Source organism: Zalophus californianus, chromosome 10 (genome assembly GCF_009762305.2).
Source record: "Zalophus californianus isolate mZalCal1 chromosome 10, mZalCal1.pri.v2, whole genome shotgun sequence".
Classification (NCBI taxonomy): domain Eukaryota; kingdom Metazoa; phylum Chordata; class Mammalia; order Carnivora; family Otariidae; genus Zalophus; species Zalophus californianus.
Window position 1 is genome coordinate 91,182,906 of NC_045604.1, and position 18,047 is coordinate 91,200,952.

At 37.8% G+C, this 18,047-nt stretch overlaps 1 protein-coding gene across 1 annotated transcript in view; it reads right to left on the reverse strand.

Moving 5' to 3' along the window:
* LOC113932540 (ATP-binding cassette sub-family A member 3-like) overlaps window positions 1-18,047 on the reverse strand; it is a 256,540-nt gene that overhangs the window by 26,809 nt on the left and 211,684 nt on the right. Inside the window, 3 exon segments of the mRNA XM_035722222.1 lie at window positions 4,670-4,860; window positions 5,261-5,431; window positions 5,937-6,124. Of these exon segments, the coding sequence (XP_035578115.1) occupies window positions 4,670-4,860; window positions 5,261-5,431; window positions 5,937-6,124 (550 nt within the window).

Genomic DNA, 18,047 nt, shown 5'->3' on the forward strand with positions numbered 1-18,047 from the left:
TGTACCTTCTTCCAATCCCATAGATTTGGACCAGCTTTCTCTGTGTGCACACAAGTCATCTGCAAAGGCTCACTCTTGACACCCTTGGAGTTGCACATAGGGAGCCAGCCACAGGATATGGATTTTGTGTGGGTGACTTGCATGGAGTATCATTGGTGTTTGTGGACCAGTTAGGGGGAACTATAGTCAAGGTGTTAACAGCAGCTCATTGGCAGGCTTTTTGATGGGATCTTCAAAGTGATTTGTAGGATCTGCATCCCTTTGATGACCTCTGAGAGTCTTGGCTGCTGCTGTTCCCCTAGCTTGTTCCTGCCCCAGTCATGCAATGCATCTCAGTATTCTGGATGGAGCAAGAAAAAAGTGGATCTCTTTGCCAGTGTCCCTCACAACTTGGGAAGCCAGATACTTACTCATTCACTCTTAATTTCCCTGATGGGGGAATTATAGGCAAAGAAGATTTCTCTAGGCACTGAGATGTGCCACGTTGTGGTCAGGGTGACACTGGTAAAATGAAATTGTTTCTCTTACCCTCATCAGTATGACCAATCTTGGATTTTCTGCTTACCGATGTGCTGGAACTTCTCTACTTGACTCTCTAACTTCCACAAAGGGGCTTTTGCATGTGGGTGACTGTCAAAATTGATGTTCTTTGTGGAGAAGACAGTAGAAAACTCCTATTTGGTCTTTTTGATTACATCACTCTATTATTGCTTTGAACAAATTTTTATCTTTTAGGTCAAATAAGAATTAGAAAAATTAAAGTTTTCATTTTTATCTTCACTTATTCCTTCTCTGATGCTCTTCCTTTGTTTTTGTAGATCTGAGTTTCTGACCTGTATCATTTTCCTTCTCCCTAAAGAACTTCTTTTAACATATCTTGCAAGGCCGGTCCACTGGCAAAAAATTCTCTCAATTTTTTTTCTTTTCTTATCTGGCAAAGTCTTTATTTCTCCTTCACAACAAAGGGTAATTTCTCTAGGTACAGAATTCTATGTTGGTAGTTTTATTTCTCTCAACACTTTAAATATTTCACTTCACTCTTTGTTTGCATTTTTTTAAACGATTTTATTTGAGAGAGAGAGAGAGAGAGAGAGAGTGCATCAATGGGGAAGGGGCAAAGGGAGAGGGAGAAGCAGACTCCTCACTCCTAGGACCCTGAGATAATGACCTGAGCCAAAGGTAGACGCTTAACTGACTGAGCTACCCAGGCTCCCCTGCTTGCATGGTTTTTGAGGAGAAGTTGGATGTGACTGTTATCTTTGTTCCTCTATAGATAAGGTGTCTTTCTCCTCTGGTTTCTTTCAAGATTTTTTCTGTTTCTGTGATTTTCTGTAGTTGAAAAATGATATGCCTGGGTGTGATTTTTTTGTTTGTTTTGCACTTATCCTGTTGATGTTCTCTGAGCTTCCTTGATCTGTGGTTTGGGGTTGACATTAATTTGGGGGAGATTCTCAGTCATTATGGTTTCAAATATTTTTTCTGTTTCTCTTTTTCTTCTGGTATTCACATTATACATATGTTACACATTTTGTAGTTGTCCTACAGTCTGCATATTTTGTTCTGTTTTTTTTTGTTTTCATTTTGTTTGTTTGTTTGTTTTTGTTTCTTTTGCTTTTTGTTTTTTCGTGATTCTATTGACACACCCTTCAGCTCAGAGATTCTTTCCTCAGCCAGGTCCAGTCTACTAATAAGTCCATCAAATGCATTCTTCATTTCTATTATAGTGTTTTTGATCTCCAGCATTACTTTTTCGTTCTTTCTCAGGATTCCCATCTATCTGCTTATATTGCCCATCTGTTCTTACATGCTGTCTACTGTACCCATTATAGCCCTGGGCATATTAATCATAGTCGTTTTCAGTTACTGGTCTGATAATTCCAACACCCCTGCCGTGTCTGGTTCTAATGCTTGTTCTGTCTCTTCAAATTGTGTTTTTTGCCTTTTTGTATGCTTTGTAATTTTTTCTTGATAGCCAGACTTCTTGGGAAAAAGGAAATGCTGTAGTTAGGTCATTAGTAATCTGGTGGTGTGGTGTTCTGGAGGGGAAGTGTTCTTTTTTTTTTTTTTATTGTTATGTTAATCCCCATATATTACATCATTAGTTTTTGGTGCAGTGTTCCATGATTCATTGTTTGTTCATAACACCCAGTGCTCCATGCAGAACGTGCCCTCCTCAATACCCATCACCAGGCTAACCCATCCCCCTACCCCCCTCCCCTCTAGAACCCTCAGTTTGTTTTTCAGAGTCCATCATCTCTCATGGTTCGTCTCCCCCTCCTGGAGGGGAAGTGTTCTATAGCCTATGTAACTCTCACTCTTTTATGGAGCCTATGCCTCCGGATTGTAAGAGTTTCCCAGCTTTTTTCTCCTCCCTTATGTGGAAAAAGATGGCTGAAGTTGGGTATTTACCTTCTTCAAGGTCAGTTAGGCTCTGATAATACTCCATCCAGTTGGGTTAAGTTTAACTAGTTTCCTCCTGAGGGCAGGCCTTGTTACAAAGAAAAGAGCTGTCTGGTATATTTCAAAATGATTCCTCTTCCCTTCTCCCTATGAGAAGTATGCAGGGTTTTTCTCTGATACTTACTGTGGTAATCTGGTTGTAGAAATCCCCCATGATTGCCTTCCCTGGAGTTTTTACCTCTCAGAATTATCCACACAGCACACCTAGCAATTCAGTTATAGGTCAGGGTTTCCTATCCTGGTCTGGTTACCACTGTGGTTTCTGCTTGTAAGTCTCCACTCTGGTAAGCCAGGACTCCCTGTATTTGCCTTTCTCTTTGATCTTGGCTGCAGCGGTTTGCCCTGTTTCATCATCTCTCTTTTAGATTCTAGAAGAGTTTGTTGATTTTCCAGTTTGTTCAGCTTTTTAGTTGTTAGGACAGAGTGGCAATTTCCAAACTTCTTACATGCTGGGCTGGAAACCAGAGCATCTGTTCATTTTTGAAAGTCCTTGCTTATTATGGGAATCCTAGGTTAAGCTGCCCAATATTGCTGTGAGTCCAAAGTTTCACCTCCTATCTCAGTACTCGTATTGGAATTTGCTTCAGGCAAATCTACTTTTGCATTTTAAAATTTTTACTATCAAGTTTCAACTTGATGATTTTTTTCTGTTCTGTTTTGTTTTTTTGAATTGTTCTCATTTTCTTTATGAGTCTAAGCAAATCATTAAAAAGCAATTTTACTTTATGTTTCCTGTATGTATTTTTATTTAATAGAAGAAACTTTCTGAGAGTATAATCTGCCATGCTATAGAAAGAGCAACTATTTTCTTTCTTTTCTCCTTTTCTGGATAATGTACATAAATCCAGAAAAGGAGAAAAGAAATAAATACAACATTTGAAAGACAGCATATATGATACTGTGTGGTTAATTCAATAACTTCAGCACTGCATGCAATACACTCCATAAATCTTTATCATATGAATGAATGACTAAATGAATATTCAGCTGCCCAAGAGACATATTTATCTGGATATCTAGGTATAATTGATATAGTTAATACCGAATTAATGATATTTCCCACATAGTGGTTCTTTCCCTTTGAGCATGCACACGTGTGTATGTGTATCCATTTCCTGTCATATCCTCCTCTCTATTCTTACTATGATTTCCTTGGTGCAGTCCAATACCATTTACTGCTTTATCATTGTTATAGCCTTCATGTATTTAATCTTGTATCCTGACCATCTGGGCACCACACTATTGATAGAGTGATCACTCAAGCTGGAGACTAAGGAAGTAAAAATTCTTAAAAATCTTAACATGTCTCTGCTTAATGATTCGAATAAAGTAGTGGGAATGGAAGTAAATAGAGCTGGCTGTAAGTGACTCTGTACCATGACCACAGAGAAGCACTTACTGAATTTAGCCACAAAAGCAGAATGATTGTTACACATTATGTGTTACACATCCAGATTATCTCCTTGAAAGGAGTAAAGGAAGTTTATTGTTCTAGTTTGCATTTCATAACCATTGCTTGTCTCAGGGACCAAGGAAAGGCAGAAGATACATGGTCAAGAGGAAACCTTAAAGAATTATCAAGGGAGGGCACCTGAATGGCTCAGTTGGTTAAGTGTTTGCATTTGGCTCAGGTCACAGTCCCAGGGTCTTGGGACTGAGTCCTGCATCAGGATCCCTGCTTGGCAGGGAGTTTGCTTCTCCCTCTCCCTCTATCACTGCCCCCTGCTCGTGCTCTCTCTCTCTCTTTCATGCTCTTTCTCTCAAATAAATAATAAATAAATCAAACAATCAATAAATAAAGCCTTAAAAAAAGAATTATCAAGGGTAAAAAAAGGCTTAATCTCAATAATTTAATTCTGGAGGAATACATATGAACAGGTTTGTCGTACTCGTTGATTCCCATAATAGATTGGTGAGAGCCTCTACTATTTTGAGAAAGTATACACTAAGAAATCATGGAGATCATTGGAGAAATGGAGATATCTCCATGGAGATCACGGAGAAATCATAGAGAAATTATTTCAAAAGCTCAGTATATATATATTATATATATATATTTAACATATATATATTTGCCAAATGCAAATATATATATATACTCAAAAGTCAGTAAAAAATAACTTACAGGAAAGGTTAATTATTGAGGTTATGAAGCAGAACAATGTAAAAGCTTAACACAGTCATCACAAGGAAGCCCTGCCTACATTACCTGGGAAAGTTGCTGCCATGAATTCTTTGAACTCCTCTAGTTTATCTTCATTGTTTCCAAACTTAATCTTTCCTGTCAGAGTGTATGCATTACCAAACTTGTTCTTGAGGTGCTGAGGGCTGCCCAGGCACTTGAACCTCCCCTTTACCATAATGGCCAGTCTGGTACAGAAGGCCTCGCATTCTTCCATGCTAGGGACACAAAGGAGATACGGTTGAAGAGATGGCCTTTCAGCAGGCAAATTCCATATCTCCAAGCAGAGCTAAGATTATAAAGTAACAGTTGCAGTAGGAAAGCTTGGTAATGCAGATAATCACCACTGAGACCATATTTGGGAAGAGAAGATCTAAAGATTCAAAGCAGTTGATTCCTATATAACAATAGGAACAGTTCCTTAACTTCCTATTTTCTGTCATTTCTGCACTACTGAATTCAACTGAGAATTCTTGGCATCAGTCAAGAATCAGCTTCTACCTACAGTCCATCCTATGTAGCTCATATACTTAAGCATTCACTGCCTTTATTTCTGGCTCCACCTAATGCCCTCCTATACTTTTTTAACTTTCAACCAAGCTTCCCAAAGGGTCATACCTGTGAGAAGTTATAACGATAGCTTTGTCTCTTCTACACATCCATGTAATTGTGTCCCACAGCAGACGCCTGGCTACTGGGTCTAAGCCAGTAGATGGCTCATCCAGGAAGACAACTGAGGACTTTCCCATTAGGGCAATAGCAGTATTTAGTCTACATCTGTTTCCTTCACTTTATTGTCAAAGGAGAAAGTAGAGGAGAAAGAAGATAAGGGTACACATGTCATTAATCCATAGGAATTAGCTCATGTATACAGAATGCTGATTTGATATGACTCACAAACCCAGTCCCACCAGCAGTGCACAGGGACTCAGCAAGCCCAAGTCCAGACGTGTATATCAATTCATTTTCACTGAAATGACTTTTTCCTTGGTAATTTATTTCAGCATCATTATTGGTAAAATAATTTTGTTTTGGGGAAAGAAAAAACAATAAAGAGGTAAGGATGAAGGTACTTTTTTATGAAATGCAAAGTCTACAGCTCATGTCTGCAAAAGGTTAAATTCATATAAATGGGATCCGCCTCATTCCTGACATCTGAATCCTGACAGGACATTAGGCTATTTCACAGTCATGGCCCCTGTGTGACAGATAGATCAGGTTAAATTTGCAGGCATTCATTCTAAACAGTAGAAACACAAGTAGGTAGCTTAATTGCAAAAGCATTATGTCTGACCTGTATATGTGGACAAACTCATCAGCATTTGTTTCCAGGTGCATTGCATACAAAAAGTTTTCCACATACTTGCAAATGTCTGGCTCAGGGACCCCTCGAAGCCTGGCATACATCATCAGCATTTCCTGACCTGTCATGTGGTGGAGCATGGGGTCATCTTGAGGACAGTAGCCAATTCTTGACCTAATCTGAATCAAGAGAGTAATCATAAGAGTAGACCCAAGTCAATTATTCCACTGAGCATATAGTTAAATGGATGAGATAGAAAACCTGGTTTTCTAGCCCATGTTGCTAAGAAGGTTTGATACCCAAAGAGCTCCCAACAAGGATTATTTCTTTTCTAGATGGAACCCACTGTAGTAAGATGGAATACTAACATCTCTAACTGGAATTTTCAACACATATCCAGTGTGCACCCCTATGTACCCAAGACAGAATTTTGTTAGAGGAAGTTGCCTATTTAGATATCATTAGGAAAGAACTCTTCTATTAAATCAATTAAAATAATATATAGGATTTTATTTCCAGTAATGGCCAAGTAATTTCCATTAGGCCAACACTCTCATGGATAAGAATTATATGATATATATCATACATGTGTCTTTATATACATAAAAAATACAAAAATAAACAAGTCAGACAACATCAAACTAAAAAGCTTCTGAACAGCAATGGAAACCATGAATAAAATGAAAGGGTAATCTACTGAATGGGAAAAAATATTTGCAAATGATATATCTGATAAGGGGTTAATATCCAAAATACATAAAAAACTTATACAACTCAATAGCAAACAATCTGATTAAAAAATGGATCTGAACAGATATTTTTTTAAGAAGACATCCAGATGACCAACAGGTACAGGAAAAGGTGCTCAGTATCACTAAAAATGAGTGAAATACAAACACCTCACACCTATTAGAATGGCTATTATAAAAAAGACAAGAGATAAAAAGTGTTGGTGAGGATGTGGAGAAAAGGGAAACCTGTGCACTGCTGGTGGGACTGTATATTGGTACAGCCAGTAGGGAAAACAGTTTGGGGGTTCCTCAAAAGATTAAACATAGAACTACCATATGATCCACTAATTCCATTTCTGGGTATTTATCTGAAGGAAACACAAACACTAACTCAAAAAGATATCTGCACTAACTAAAAAAGGTATCTGCTGTTCATTGCAGCATTATTTACAATAGCCAAGACATGGAAACATGAGTCCGATGATGATTGAATGGATAAAGAAAATATGGTATATCTATATAATGAAATATTATTCAGCCATAAAAAATATAGAAATTCTGACATTTGTGACAACATGGATGGACCTTAAGGGCATTATGCTACATGAAATAAGTCAGACAGAGAAAGACACAGTATGATCTCACTTATATGTAAACTTTATTTTTAAGTATATTTTTATTTTATTTTGTTCAGTTTTAATTTTTCTAGGATCTGAACATTTAAATAGCATTGTTCTTATCTGCTCTTTATTTTTTAAAAAAGATTTTATTTATTTATTTGAAAGAGAGCAAGAGCACAAGCAGGGGGAGGGGCAGAGGGAGAGAGAGAAGCAGGCTCTCCCCGGAGCAGGGAGCCCAATGAGGGACTCGATCCCAGGACCCTGGGATCATGACCTGAGCTGAAGGCAGACACTTAACCAACTGAGCCACCCAGGGTTATCTGCTCTTTTAAAAGCTTATGGAACACCCTCTATGAAGCCATCTGGGACTTTTCTTATTTCATCGAAGAGTGAATCTTTGACAAGTTTATTTCTATAAAAATTGTGAAAGTTTCAGTTTTCTATTTTCTATTTCTTCTGACATCAGTTTTAATATTTTTTTTGTAGTTAGAAAGTTATGAGTTCCATTAAAAATTTAAGTATTTTGGGGGCACCTGGGTGGCTCAGTTGGTTGAGTGTCTGATTCTTGGCTTTGGTTTGGGTCATGATCTTAGGGTCACGGGGTCAAGCCCCACATCAGGCTCTATGCTCATTGTGGAGTCTATTTGTTCCTCTCCCTCTGCTCCTCCACATGCTCTCTCTCTCTCAAATAAAAATTAAATAAAATCTTATAAAAATTTAAATTTTATTTGCATGGAATTCAAGTGCTTTTTCTTTTTTTTATACTTTGTGTTTCTTATTTATTTTTTAAAAAGTTTTTATTTAAATTCCAGTTAGCAGGGTGCCTAGGTGGCTCAGTCATTAAGCATCTGCCTTTGGCTCAGGTCATGGTCCTAGGGTCCTGGGATCAAGCCTTGCATCGGGCACCCTGCTCAGCAGAAAGCCTGCTTCTCCCTCTCCCACTCCCCCTGCTTGTGTTTCTCACTGTGTCTCTCTCTGTCAAATAAATAAAATCTTAAAAAAAATAAATTCCAGTTAGTTAACATACAGTGTAATATTAGTTTCAAGTATACAATATAATGATTCAACACTTCCATATAATAACCAGTCCTCATCACAACAGTACACTCCTTAATCCCCATCACCCATTCTCCCACCCACCTCTCCTCTGGTAACCATCAATTTGTTCTCTATAAGTAAGAGTCTGTCTCTTGGTTTGCCTCTCTCTTTTTTTCCCCTTTGTTCATTTGTTTTGTTTCTTAAAATCCACATACGAGTGAAATTGTATGGTATTTGTCTTTCTCTGACTGATTTGTTTTGGTTAGCATAATATGCTCTAGCTCCATCCATGTTGTTGCAAATGGCAAGATTTCATTTTTTATGGCTGAGTAATATTCCATTGTGCACGCTCACACACACACACACACACACACACACACACACACACCTTTATCCATTCACCATTTGATGGACACTTGGGCTGTTTCCATAATTTGGCAATTGTAGATAATGTTGCTATGACATCACTGATCCTCAGAGAAATACAAATCAAAACTACAATGAGATATCACCTCACACCTGTCTGAATGGCTAAAATCAACAACACAGGAAACAACAGGTGTTGGTGAAGATGTAGAGAAAGGGGGACCCTTGCACTTCTGGTGGGAATACAAACAGGCGCAGCAACTCTGGAAAACAGTACAGAAGTTGCTCAAAAATTTAAAAATATGGTCCAGCAATTGTGCTACTAGGTATTTACCAAAAGAAAGGAAAATACTATTTCAGAGGGATACATGCACTCCAATGTTTATAGCAGCATTAACTTATCATTTCTTTGAATGTATTTATATCTCCTTTTTTTGCGGGGCAGGTTTACCCATTTCTTTATTTTTATGAAGTTCTAGTTGTCTTGACTTAATTGTTGGTTAGCTGGCTTTATATTTTTAGTTATTAATTTATGTACTTGTGTACATTTTTATATATTTTCCTTCCATTAATTTTTTTAATGAGTCATGTGTTTCAGTTGTTTCTTTTTCTTTTTTTTTTTAAGATTTCATTTATTTATATGATAGAGAGAAAGAGCACAAGCAGGCGGACAGAGAGGGAGAAGCAGGCTCCCTGCCAAGCAGGAAGCCCAACTCTGGGCTCAATCTCAGGATGCTGAGTTCATGACCTGAGCCAAAGGCAGATGCTTAACTGACTGAGACAACCAGGCACCCCTTTTTTTTCTTTCTTACTGAAATGAGTGTATAATGTATATACACATTATTCTCCCAGTAGTTGTTTATTGCATCTCATAGTTTCTGATATATAATATTTTCATTATTTTCTAGAAAATTTGTAATTCTTGATTGAAAGCAAGTATCACCTAAAATGATTTTTTAAATTTCAAAAGGGGTAGGGGGTGCCTGGCTGGCTCAGTTGGTGGCGTGTGACTCTTGATCTCAGGGTAGTGAGTTTAAGACCCATGTTGGGTGTAGAGATTAATTATAAAGAAAAAAATAATCTTTAAGAAATTTCAAAAGGGAGGGTATTTTCATATTCTGATTTTGTTTTTTCTTGTTTTGTTCAGTTACAACCAGAGAATATATATGTATTTTTAAATGTATGCAAAAATGGTCATATTCATAAATGAATTATTTTTGAAGGATATAGAATTAGACAGATATTGATCATGTTCACCAAATTGACTTTATCACTTAGGTATTCTTTGTCCATATTTATTCTCTACTGACATAATCTATCTTGGACTAAAAGAAAAGAATTAAACATCTCATGTATTATATGGTTTTTTTCCCTCATATCTCCTATAATTTATGCCTTACAGAGGTTGTCTGTCATTTAGTACAAAAATATTCATAACTTTTCTATCTTGATTATAAATATTACATTTTAGTATTAATGCCTTTTTTTGGGTAACTTTTGATGCTCTTAGGTTTGAATTCCACTTTGTTTTATATTAAGGCTGAGACTCCTAATTTCATACCCTTCCCATTTTATTTTCAATATTTCTGAATCATTGCATAAGGAGTGTCTTGAGGTTAGCATGAATTTGGCTTTTATTTGGAATTGCAATTTTAAAATCTTTTTTTTACAATGGGTGGTTTAGATCTACTTATATTTATTGATATGACTGGGGTTTATTCCCTTTTTTTCCTTACAGTATTTACAAAGGTTTGTATTGTTCTAATGGTATCTTTTATAAATAACAATTTATATATCTTTTTATATCTTTGAAATTTATTGAGACTTGCCTTAACATATGATCAGTTCTTCTAAATAAATATTCCTGTGCATATGAAAGAATAGCATCATTCTTTAGTTGTTGGGTATACAATACTTTGTATATTTCTTTAGATTTAGTCTACTAATTGTTTTATTCAAACATTTTACAGGTTTAATGATTTTTAATGTCCTTTTTCTATCACAATGAGAGAGAAATATGTTAAAATTATCTACTGTGACCATGAATGTCTATTTCTTGAATTCCTTCTCCTTTTTATGCTTCATATATTTTGAGACTATATTCTTAGACACCTAATATTTTTAACTGGCTTTTTGATAAAAATTATGTAGTTACACTTTTCTAATGCTAGTAATGATTTCTGCTATAAAATTTTACCCTATATTAATATAGCTATCCCTGCTCTTTTGATTAGTATGAGCACAGCATATCTTTTTCTCTTCATTTACTTTCAAACTTTCCTTATGTTTTAAAATATGCCCATTGTGATAGTCAAACTGTGGAAAGAGCCAAGATGTCCATCGACAGATGAATGGATAAAGAAGAGGTGGTATATATACACAATGGAATACTATGCAGCCATCAAAAGGAATGAGATCTTGCCATTTGCAACGACATGGATGGAACTGGAGGGTGTTAATGCTGAGTGAAATAACTCAGTCAGAGAAAGACATGTATCATATGACATCACTGATATGAGCAATTCTTAATCTCAGGAAACAAACTGAGGGTTGCTGGAGTGGTGAGGGGTGGGAGGGATGGGGTGGCTGGGTGATAGACATTGGGGAGGGTATGTGCTATGGTGAGCGCTGTGAATTGTGCAAGACTGTTGAATCACAGATCTGTACTTCTGAAACAAATAATGCAACATATGTTAAGAAAAAAGAAAAAGAAGAAGATAGCAGGAGGGGAAGAATGAAGGGGAGTAAGTCGGAGGGGGAGATGAACCATGAGAGACGATGGACTCTGAAAAACAAACTGAGGGTTCTAGAGGGGAGGAGGGTAGGGGAATGGGTTAGCCTGGTGATGGGTATTAAAGAGGGCACATTCTGCATGGAGCACTGGGTGTTATGAACAAACAATGAATCATGGAACACTACATCAAAAACTAATGATGTAATATATGGTGATTAACATAACAATAAAAAATTAAAAAAAATAAAAAAAATATGCCCATTGTGAGACGGGAGTGACTGCTTTTCTCTGGGGGCACACTGAGGAGCGGGGCCCCGAGTTCTCAGCTCCTCCGGGCGGAGATTGGGAGGCCACCATTTTCACCCTGGTCCTCCAAACCTATACCGAGAGCTTGCAGGGAACAAAATCTCCTGAGAGCAAACCGGAGCAGCCTGCTTAGCCTGGACTCACAAGGGCAGGGCAATTCCGCCTCCGGCAAAGACATTTGGGAACCATGGCAACAGGCCCCTCCGCCAGAAGATCAGCACGAACAGCCAGCAAGCCAAGACCAAGTTTACCGATCAAGGAGAACGGGAGAACTGCAGCACTAGGGGAATACTGCACATAGAATTCATGGCTTTTTTACCATAATTCATTAGTTTTTCAAAGTTAATTTTTTTAACTTTTTTTTTGAATTTTTCTTTTTCCCTTTTTCAACCAACATCTTATCAATCCCTTTTTTTAAAAAAAACCATTTTTTATTTTTCATTTTCAGAGTCATATTTTTATCCCTTCAGAGTAGATACCCTTATTTTTGGCATATATATATAAGTTGTTCTCTCTTTAAAATTTTGCGATACAATTTGTTCTAACAGATCAAAATATACCCTAAATCACTAGTGTATGGCTTTGTTCTAGTCTCCTGCCTGATCACATTCTCTCCTTTTTTTTCTTTTTTCTTTTTCTTTTTAAATCTTCTTCTTTCTTTTTAAAAACAACTTCTTATCTTATCAATTCCTTTTATAAAATCTTTTATAATTTTCATTTTTACAGTCATCTGCCATCCAATCATTGTATCAACCCTTATTTTGTACATATATAAGTCCTTCTTCCTTTAAAATTTTAGCAGGCACTTTCTTCTAACAGACCAAAATATGCCCAAAAGCTAGTGTGTGGCACTGATCTATGCACTAGCCTGATCATATTTGATCATATTCTGTTTCTTTTGTTCTGTTTTTGTTTGTTTTTATCTTTTTCTTTTTCCTTTTTTTCTCTCCTTTTTTTCCCTTTCTTGTCCCCTGGTTTCAGGTCTTTTCTGATTTCTTTAGAGTATATTTGCTGGAGACGTTGTTAACCTGTTAGCATTCTGTTCCCTCATTCCTCTGTTCTCCTCTGGACAAAATGACAGGACGAAAAAAAATCACCTCAGCAAAAAGAACAAGAGGTAGTACCGTCTGCCAGGGACCTACTCAATACTGACATTAGTACGATGTCGGACTTAGAGTTCAGAATCATGACTTTAAAGATACTAGCTGGGGTTGAAAAAAGTGTGGAAGTTATTATAGAAACCCTTTCTGGAGAAATAAAAGAACTAAAATCTAACCAAGTCAAAATCAAAAAGGCTATTGATGAGGTGCAATCAAAAATGGGGGCACTAACTGCTAGGATAAATGAGGCAGAAGAGAGAATCAGCTATATAGAAGACCAAATGATGGAAAATAAAGAGGCTGAGAAAAAGAGAGAGAAACAACTACAGGATCACGAGGACAGAATTCGAGAGATAAACGATACGATAAGACGAAACAACATTAGAATAATTGGGATCCCAGATGGAGAAGAAAGAGAGAGAGGGGCAGAAGGAATATTGGAGCAAATTATAGCAGAGAACTTCCCTAATGTGGGGAAGGAAACAGGCATCAAAATCCAGGAGGCACAGAGAACCCCTCTCAAAATCAATAAAAATAGGTCAACACCCCTACATCTAATAGTAAAACTTATGAGTCTCAGAGACAAAGAGAAAATCTTGAAAGCAGCTCAGGAGAAGAGATATGTAACCTACAATGGTAGAAACATTAGATTGGCAACAGACCTATCCACAGAGACCTGGCAGGCCAGAAAGGACTGGCATGATATCTTCAGAGCACTACACGAGAAAAATATGCAGCCAAGAATACTATATCCAGCTAGGCTGTCATTGAAAATAGAAGGAGAGATAAAAAGCTTCCAGAACAAACAAAAACTAAAGGAATTTGCAAACACGAAACCAGCCCTCCAAGAAATATTGAAAGGGGTCCTCTAAGCAAAAAGAGAGCCTAAAAGCAGCATAGATCAGAAAGGAACACAGACAATATACAGTAACAGTCACCTTACAGGCAATACAATGGCACTAAATTCATACCTTTCAATAGTTACCCTGAATGTAAATGGGCTAAATGCCCCAATCAAGGACATAGGCTATCAGATTGGATTAAAAAACAAGACCCATCAATATGCTGTCAGCAGAAGACTCATTTTAGACCCAAAGACACCCCCAGATTGAAAGTGAGGGGGTGGTAAACCATTTACCATGCTAATGGACACCAAAAGAAAGCTGGGGTGGCAATCCTTATATCATACAAATTAGATTTTAAAACAAAGACTGTAATAAGAGATGAAAAAGGACACTATATCCTACTTAAAGGCTCTATCCAACAAGAAGATCTAACAATTGTAAATATCTATGCCCCTAACGTGGGAGCAGCCAATTATATAAGGCAATTAATAACAAAAGCAAAGAAACACATTGACAACAATACAATAATAGTGGGGGACTTTAACACCCCCCTAACTGAAATGGACAGATCATCTAAGCAAAAGATCAACAAGGAAATAAAGACTTTAAATGAAACACTGGACCAAATGGACTTTACAGACATATTCAGAACATTCCATCCCAAAGCAACGGAATACACATTCTTCTCTAGTGCCCATGGAACATTCTCCAGAATTGATCACATCCTAGGTCACAAATCACGTCTCAACCGGTACCAAAAGATTGGGATTATTCCCTGCATATTTTCAGACGCTAATGCTTTGAAACTAGATCTCAGTCACAAGAGGAAAGTCAGAAAGAACTCAAATACATGGAGGCTAAAGAGCATCCTACTAAAGAATGAATGGGTCAACCAGGAAATTAAAGAAGAATTTAAAAAATTCATGGAAACCAATGAAAATGAAAACACAACTGTTCAAAATCTTTGGGATACAGCAAAGGCAGTCCTGAGAGTAAAGTATGTGGCAATACAAGCCTTTCTCAAGAAACAAGAAAGGTCTCAAATACACAACCTAACCCTACACCTAAAGGAGCTGGAGAAAGAACAGCAAAGAAAGCCTAAACCCAGCAGGAGAAGAGAAATCATAAAGATCAGAGCAGAAATCAATGAACTAGAAACCAAAAGAACAGTAGAACAGATCAACGAAACTAGGAGCTGGTTCTTGGAAAGAATTAACAAGACTGATAAACCCCTGGCCAGACTGATCAAAAAGAAAAGAGAAATGACCCAAATCAACAAAATCATGAATGAAAGAGGAGAGATCACAACCAACACCAAAGAAAAACAAACAAATATAAGAACATATTATGAGCAACTCTATGCCAGCAAATTAGATAACCTGGAAGAAATGGGTGCATTCCTAGAGATGTATCAACTACCAAAATTGAACCAGGAAGAAATAGAAAACCTGAACAGACCTATAACCACGAAGGAAAATGAAGCAGTCATCAAAAATCTCCCAAGAAACAAAAGCCCAGGGCCAGATGGCTTCCCAGGGGAATTCTATCAGACATTTAAAGAAGAATTAATACCTATTCGCCTGAAACTGTTCCAAAAAATAGAAATGGAAGGAAAAGTTCCAAACACATTTTATGAGGCCACCATGACCTTGATCCCCAAACCAGACAAAGACCCCATCAAAAAGGAGAATTACAGACCAATATCCTTGATGAACATGGATGCAAAGATTCTCACCAAAATACTAGCCAATAAGATCCAACAGTACATTAAAAGAATTATTCACCATGACCAAGTGGGATTTATCCCTGGGCTTCAAGGCTGGTTCAACACCTGCAAATCAATCAACGTGATACAATACATTAACAAAAGAAAGAAGAAGAATCATATGATCCTCCCAATAGATGCAAAAAAAGCATTTGACAACGTACAGCATCCTTTCTTGATCAAAACTCTTCAGACAATAGGGATAGAGGGTACATACCTCAATATCACCAAAGCCATCTATGAAAAACCTACAGCGAATATCATTCTCAATGGGGAAAAGCTGAGAGCTTTTCCCCTAAGGTCAGGAACGCGGCAGGGATGTCCACTCTCACCACTGCTATTCAACATAGTATTAGAAGTCCTAGCCACAGCAATCAGACAACAAAAAGAAATCAAAGGCATCCAAATCGGCAAAGAGGAAGTCAAACTCTCACTCTTTGCAGATGATATGATACTGTATGTGGAAAACCCAAAAGACTCCACCCCAAAACTGCTAGAACTCATTCAGGAATTCAGGAAAGTAGCAGGCTATAAAATCAATGCACAGAAATCAGTGGCATTCCTATACACCAACAACAAGACAGAAGAGAGACAAATCAAGGAGTCGATCCCATTTACAATTGCACCCAAAACCATAAGATACCTAGGAATAAATTTAATCAAAGAGGCAAAAGATCTGTACTCAGAAAACTATAAAATACTCATGAAAGAAATTGAGGAAGACACAAAGAAATGGAAAAACGTTCCATGCTCATGGATTGGAAGAACAAACATTGTGAAGATATCAGTGATACCTAGAGCAATCTACACATTCAATGCAATCCCCATCAAAATACCATCCACCTTTTTCAAAGAAATGGAACAAATAATCCTAAAATTTGTATGGAACCAGAAGAGACCCCGAATAGCCAGAAGAATATTGAAAAAGAAAAGCAAAGCTGGCGGCATCACAATTCCGGACTTCCAGCTCTATTACAAAGCTGTCATCATCAAGACAGTATGGCACTGGCACAAAAACAGACACATAGATCGATGGAACAGAATTGAGAGCCCAGAAATGGACCCTCAACTCTATGGTCAACTCATCTTTGACAAAGCAGGAAAGAATGTCCAATGGCAAAAAGACAGTCTCTTCAACAAATGGTGTTGGAAAAATTGGACAGCCACATGCAGAAGAATGAAACTGGACCATTTCCTTACACCACACACAAAAATAGACTCCAAATGGTTGAAAGACCTAAACGTGAGACAGGAGTCCATCAAAATCCTAAAGGAGAACACAGGCAGCAACCTCTTCGACCTCAGCCGCAGCAACTTCTTCCTAGAAACATCGCCAAAGGCAAGGGAAGCCAGGGCAAAAATGAACTATTGGGATTTCATCAAGATAAAAAGCTTTTGCACAGCAAAAGAAACAGTCCACAAAACCAAAAGACAACTGACAGAATGGGAGAAAATATTTGCAAATGACATATCAGATAAAGGGCTAGTATCCAAAATCTATAAAGAACTTATCAAACTCAACACCCAAAGAACACATAATCCAATCAAGAAATGGGCAGATGACATGAACAGACATTTTTCCAAAGAAGACATCCAAATGGCCAAGAGACACATGAAAAGTGCTCAACATCGCTCGGCATCAGGGAAATCCAAATCAAAACCTCCATGAGATACCACCTCACATCCGTCAGAATGGCTAAAATTAACAAGTCAGGAAACGACAGATGTTGGCGGGGATATGGAGAAAGGGAACCCTCCTAAACTGTTGGTGGGAATGCACGCTGGTGCCACCACTCTGGAAAACAGTATGGAGGTTCCTCAAACAGTTGAAAATAGAGCTACCATACGATCCAGCCATTGCACTACTGGGTATTTACGCCAAAGATACAAATGTAGGGATCTGAAGGGATACGTGCACCCCCATGTTTATAGCAGCAATGTCCACAATAGCCAAACTGTGGAAAGAGCCAAGATGTCCCTCGACAGAGGAATGGATAAAGAAGAAGTGGTATATATACACAATGGAATATTATGCAGCCATCAAAAGGAATGAGATCTTGCCATTTGCAACGACATGGATGGAACTGGAGGGTGTTAATGCTGAGTGAAATAACTCAGTCAGAGAAAGACATGTATCATATGACATCACTGATATGAGCAATTCTTAATCTCAGGAAACAAACTGAGGGTTGCTGGAGTGGTGAGGGGTGGGAGGGATGGGGTGGCTGGGTGATAGACATTGGGGAGGGTATGTGCTATGGTGAGCGCTGTGAATTGTGCAAGACTGTTGAATCACAGATCTGTACTTCTGAAACAAATAATGCAACATATGTTAAGAAAAAAGAAAAAGAAGAAGATAGCAGGAGGGGAAGAATGAAGGGGAGTAAGTCGGAGGGGGAGATGAACCATGAGAGACGATGGACTCTGAAAAACAAACTGAGGGTTCTAGAGGGGAGGAGGGTAGGGGGATGGGTTAGCCTGGTGATGGGTATTAAAGAGGGCACATTCTGCATGGAGCACTGGGTGTTATGAACAAACAATGAATCATGGAACACTACATCAAAAACTAATGATGTAATATATGGTGATTAACATAA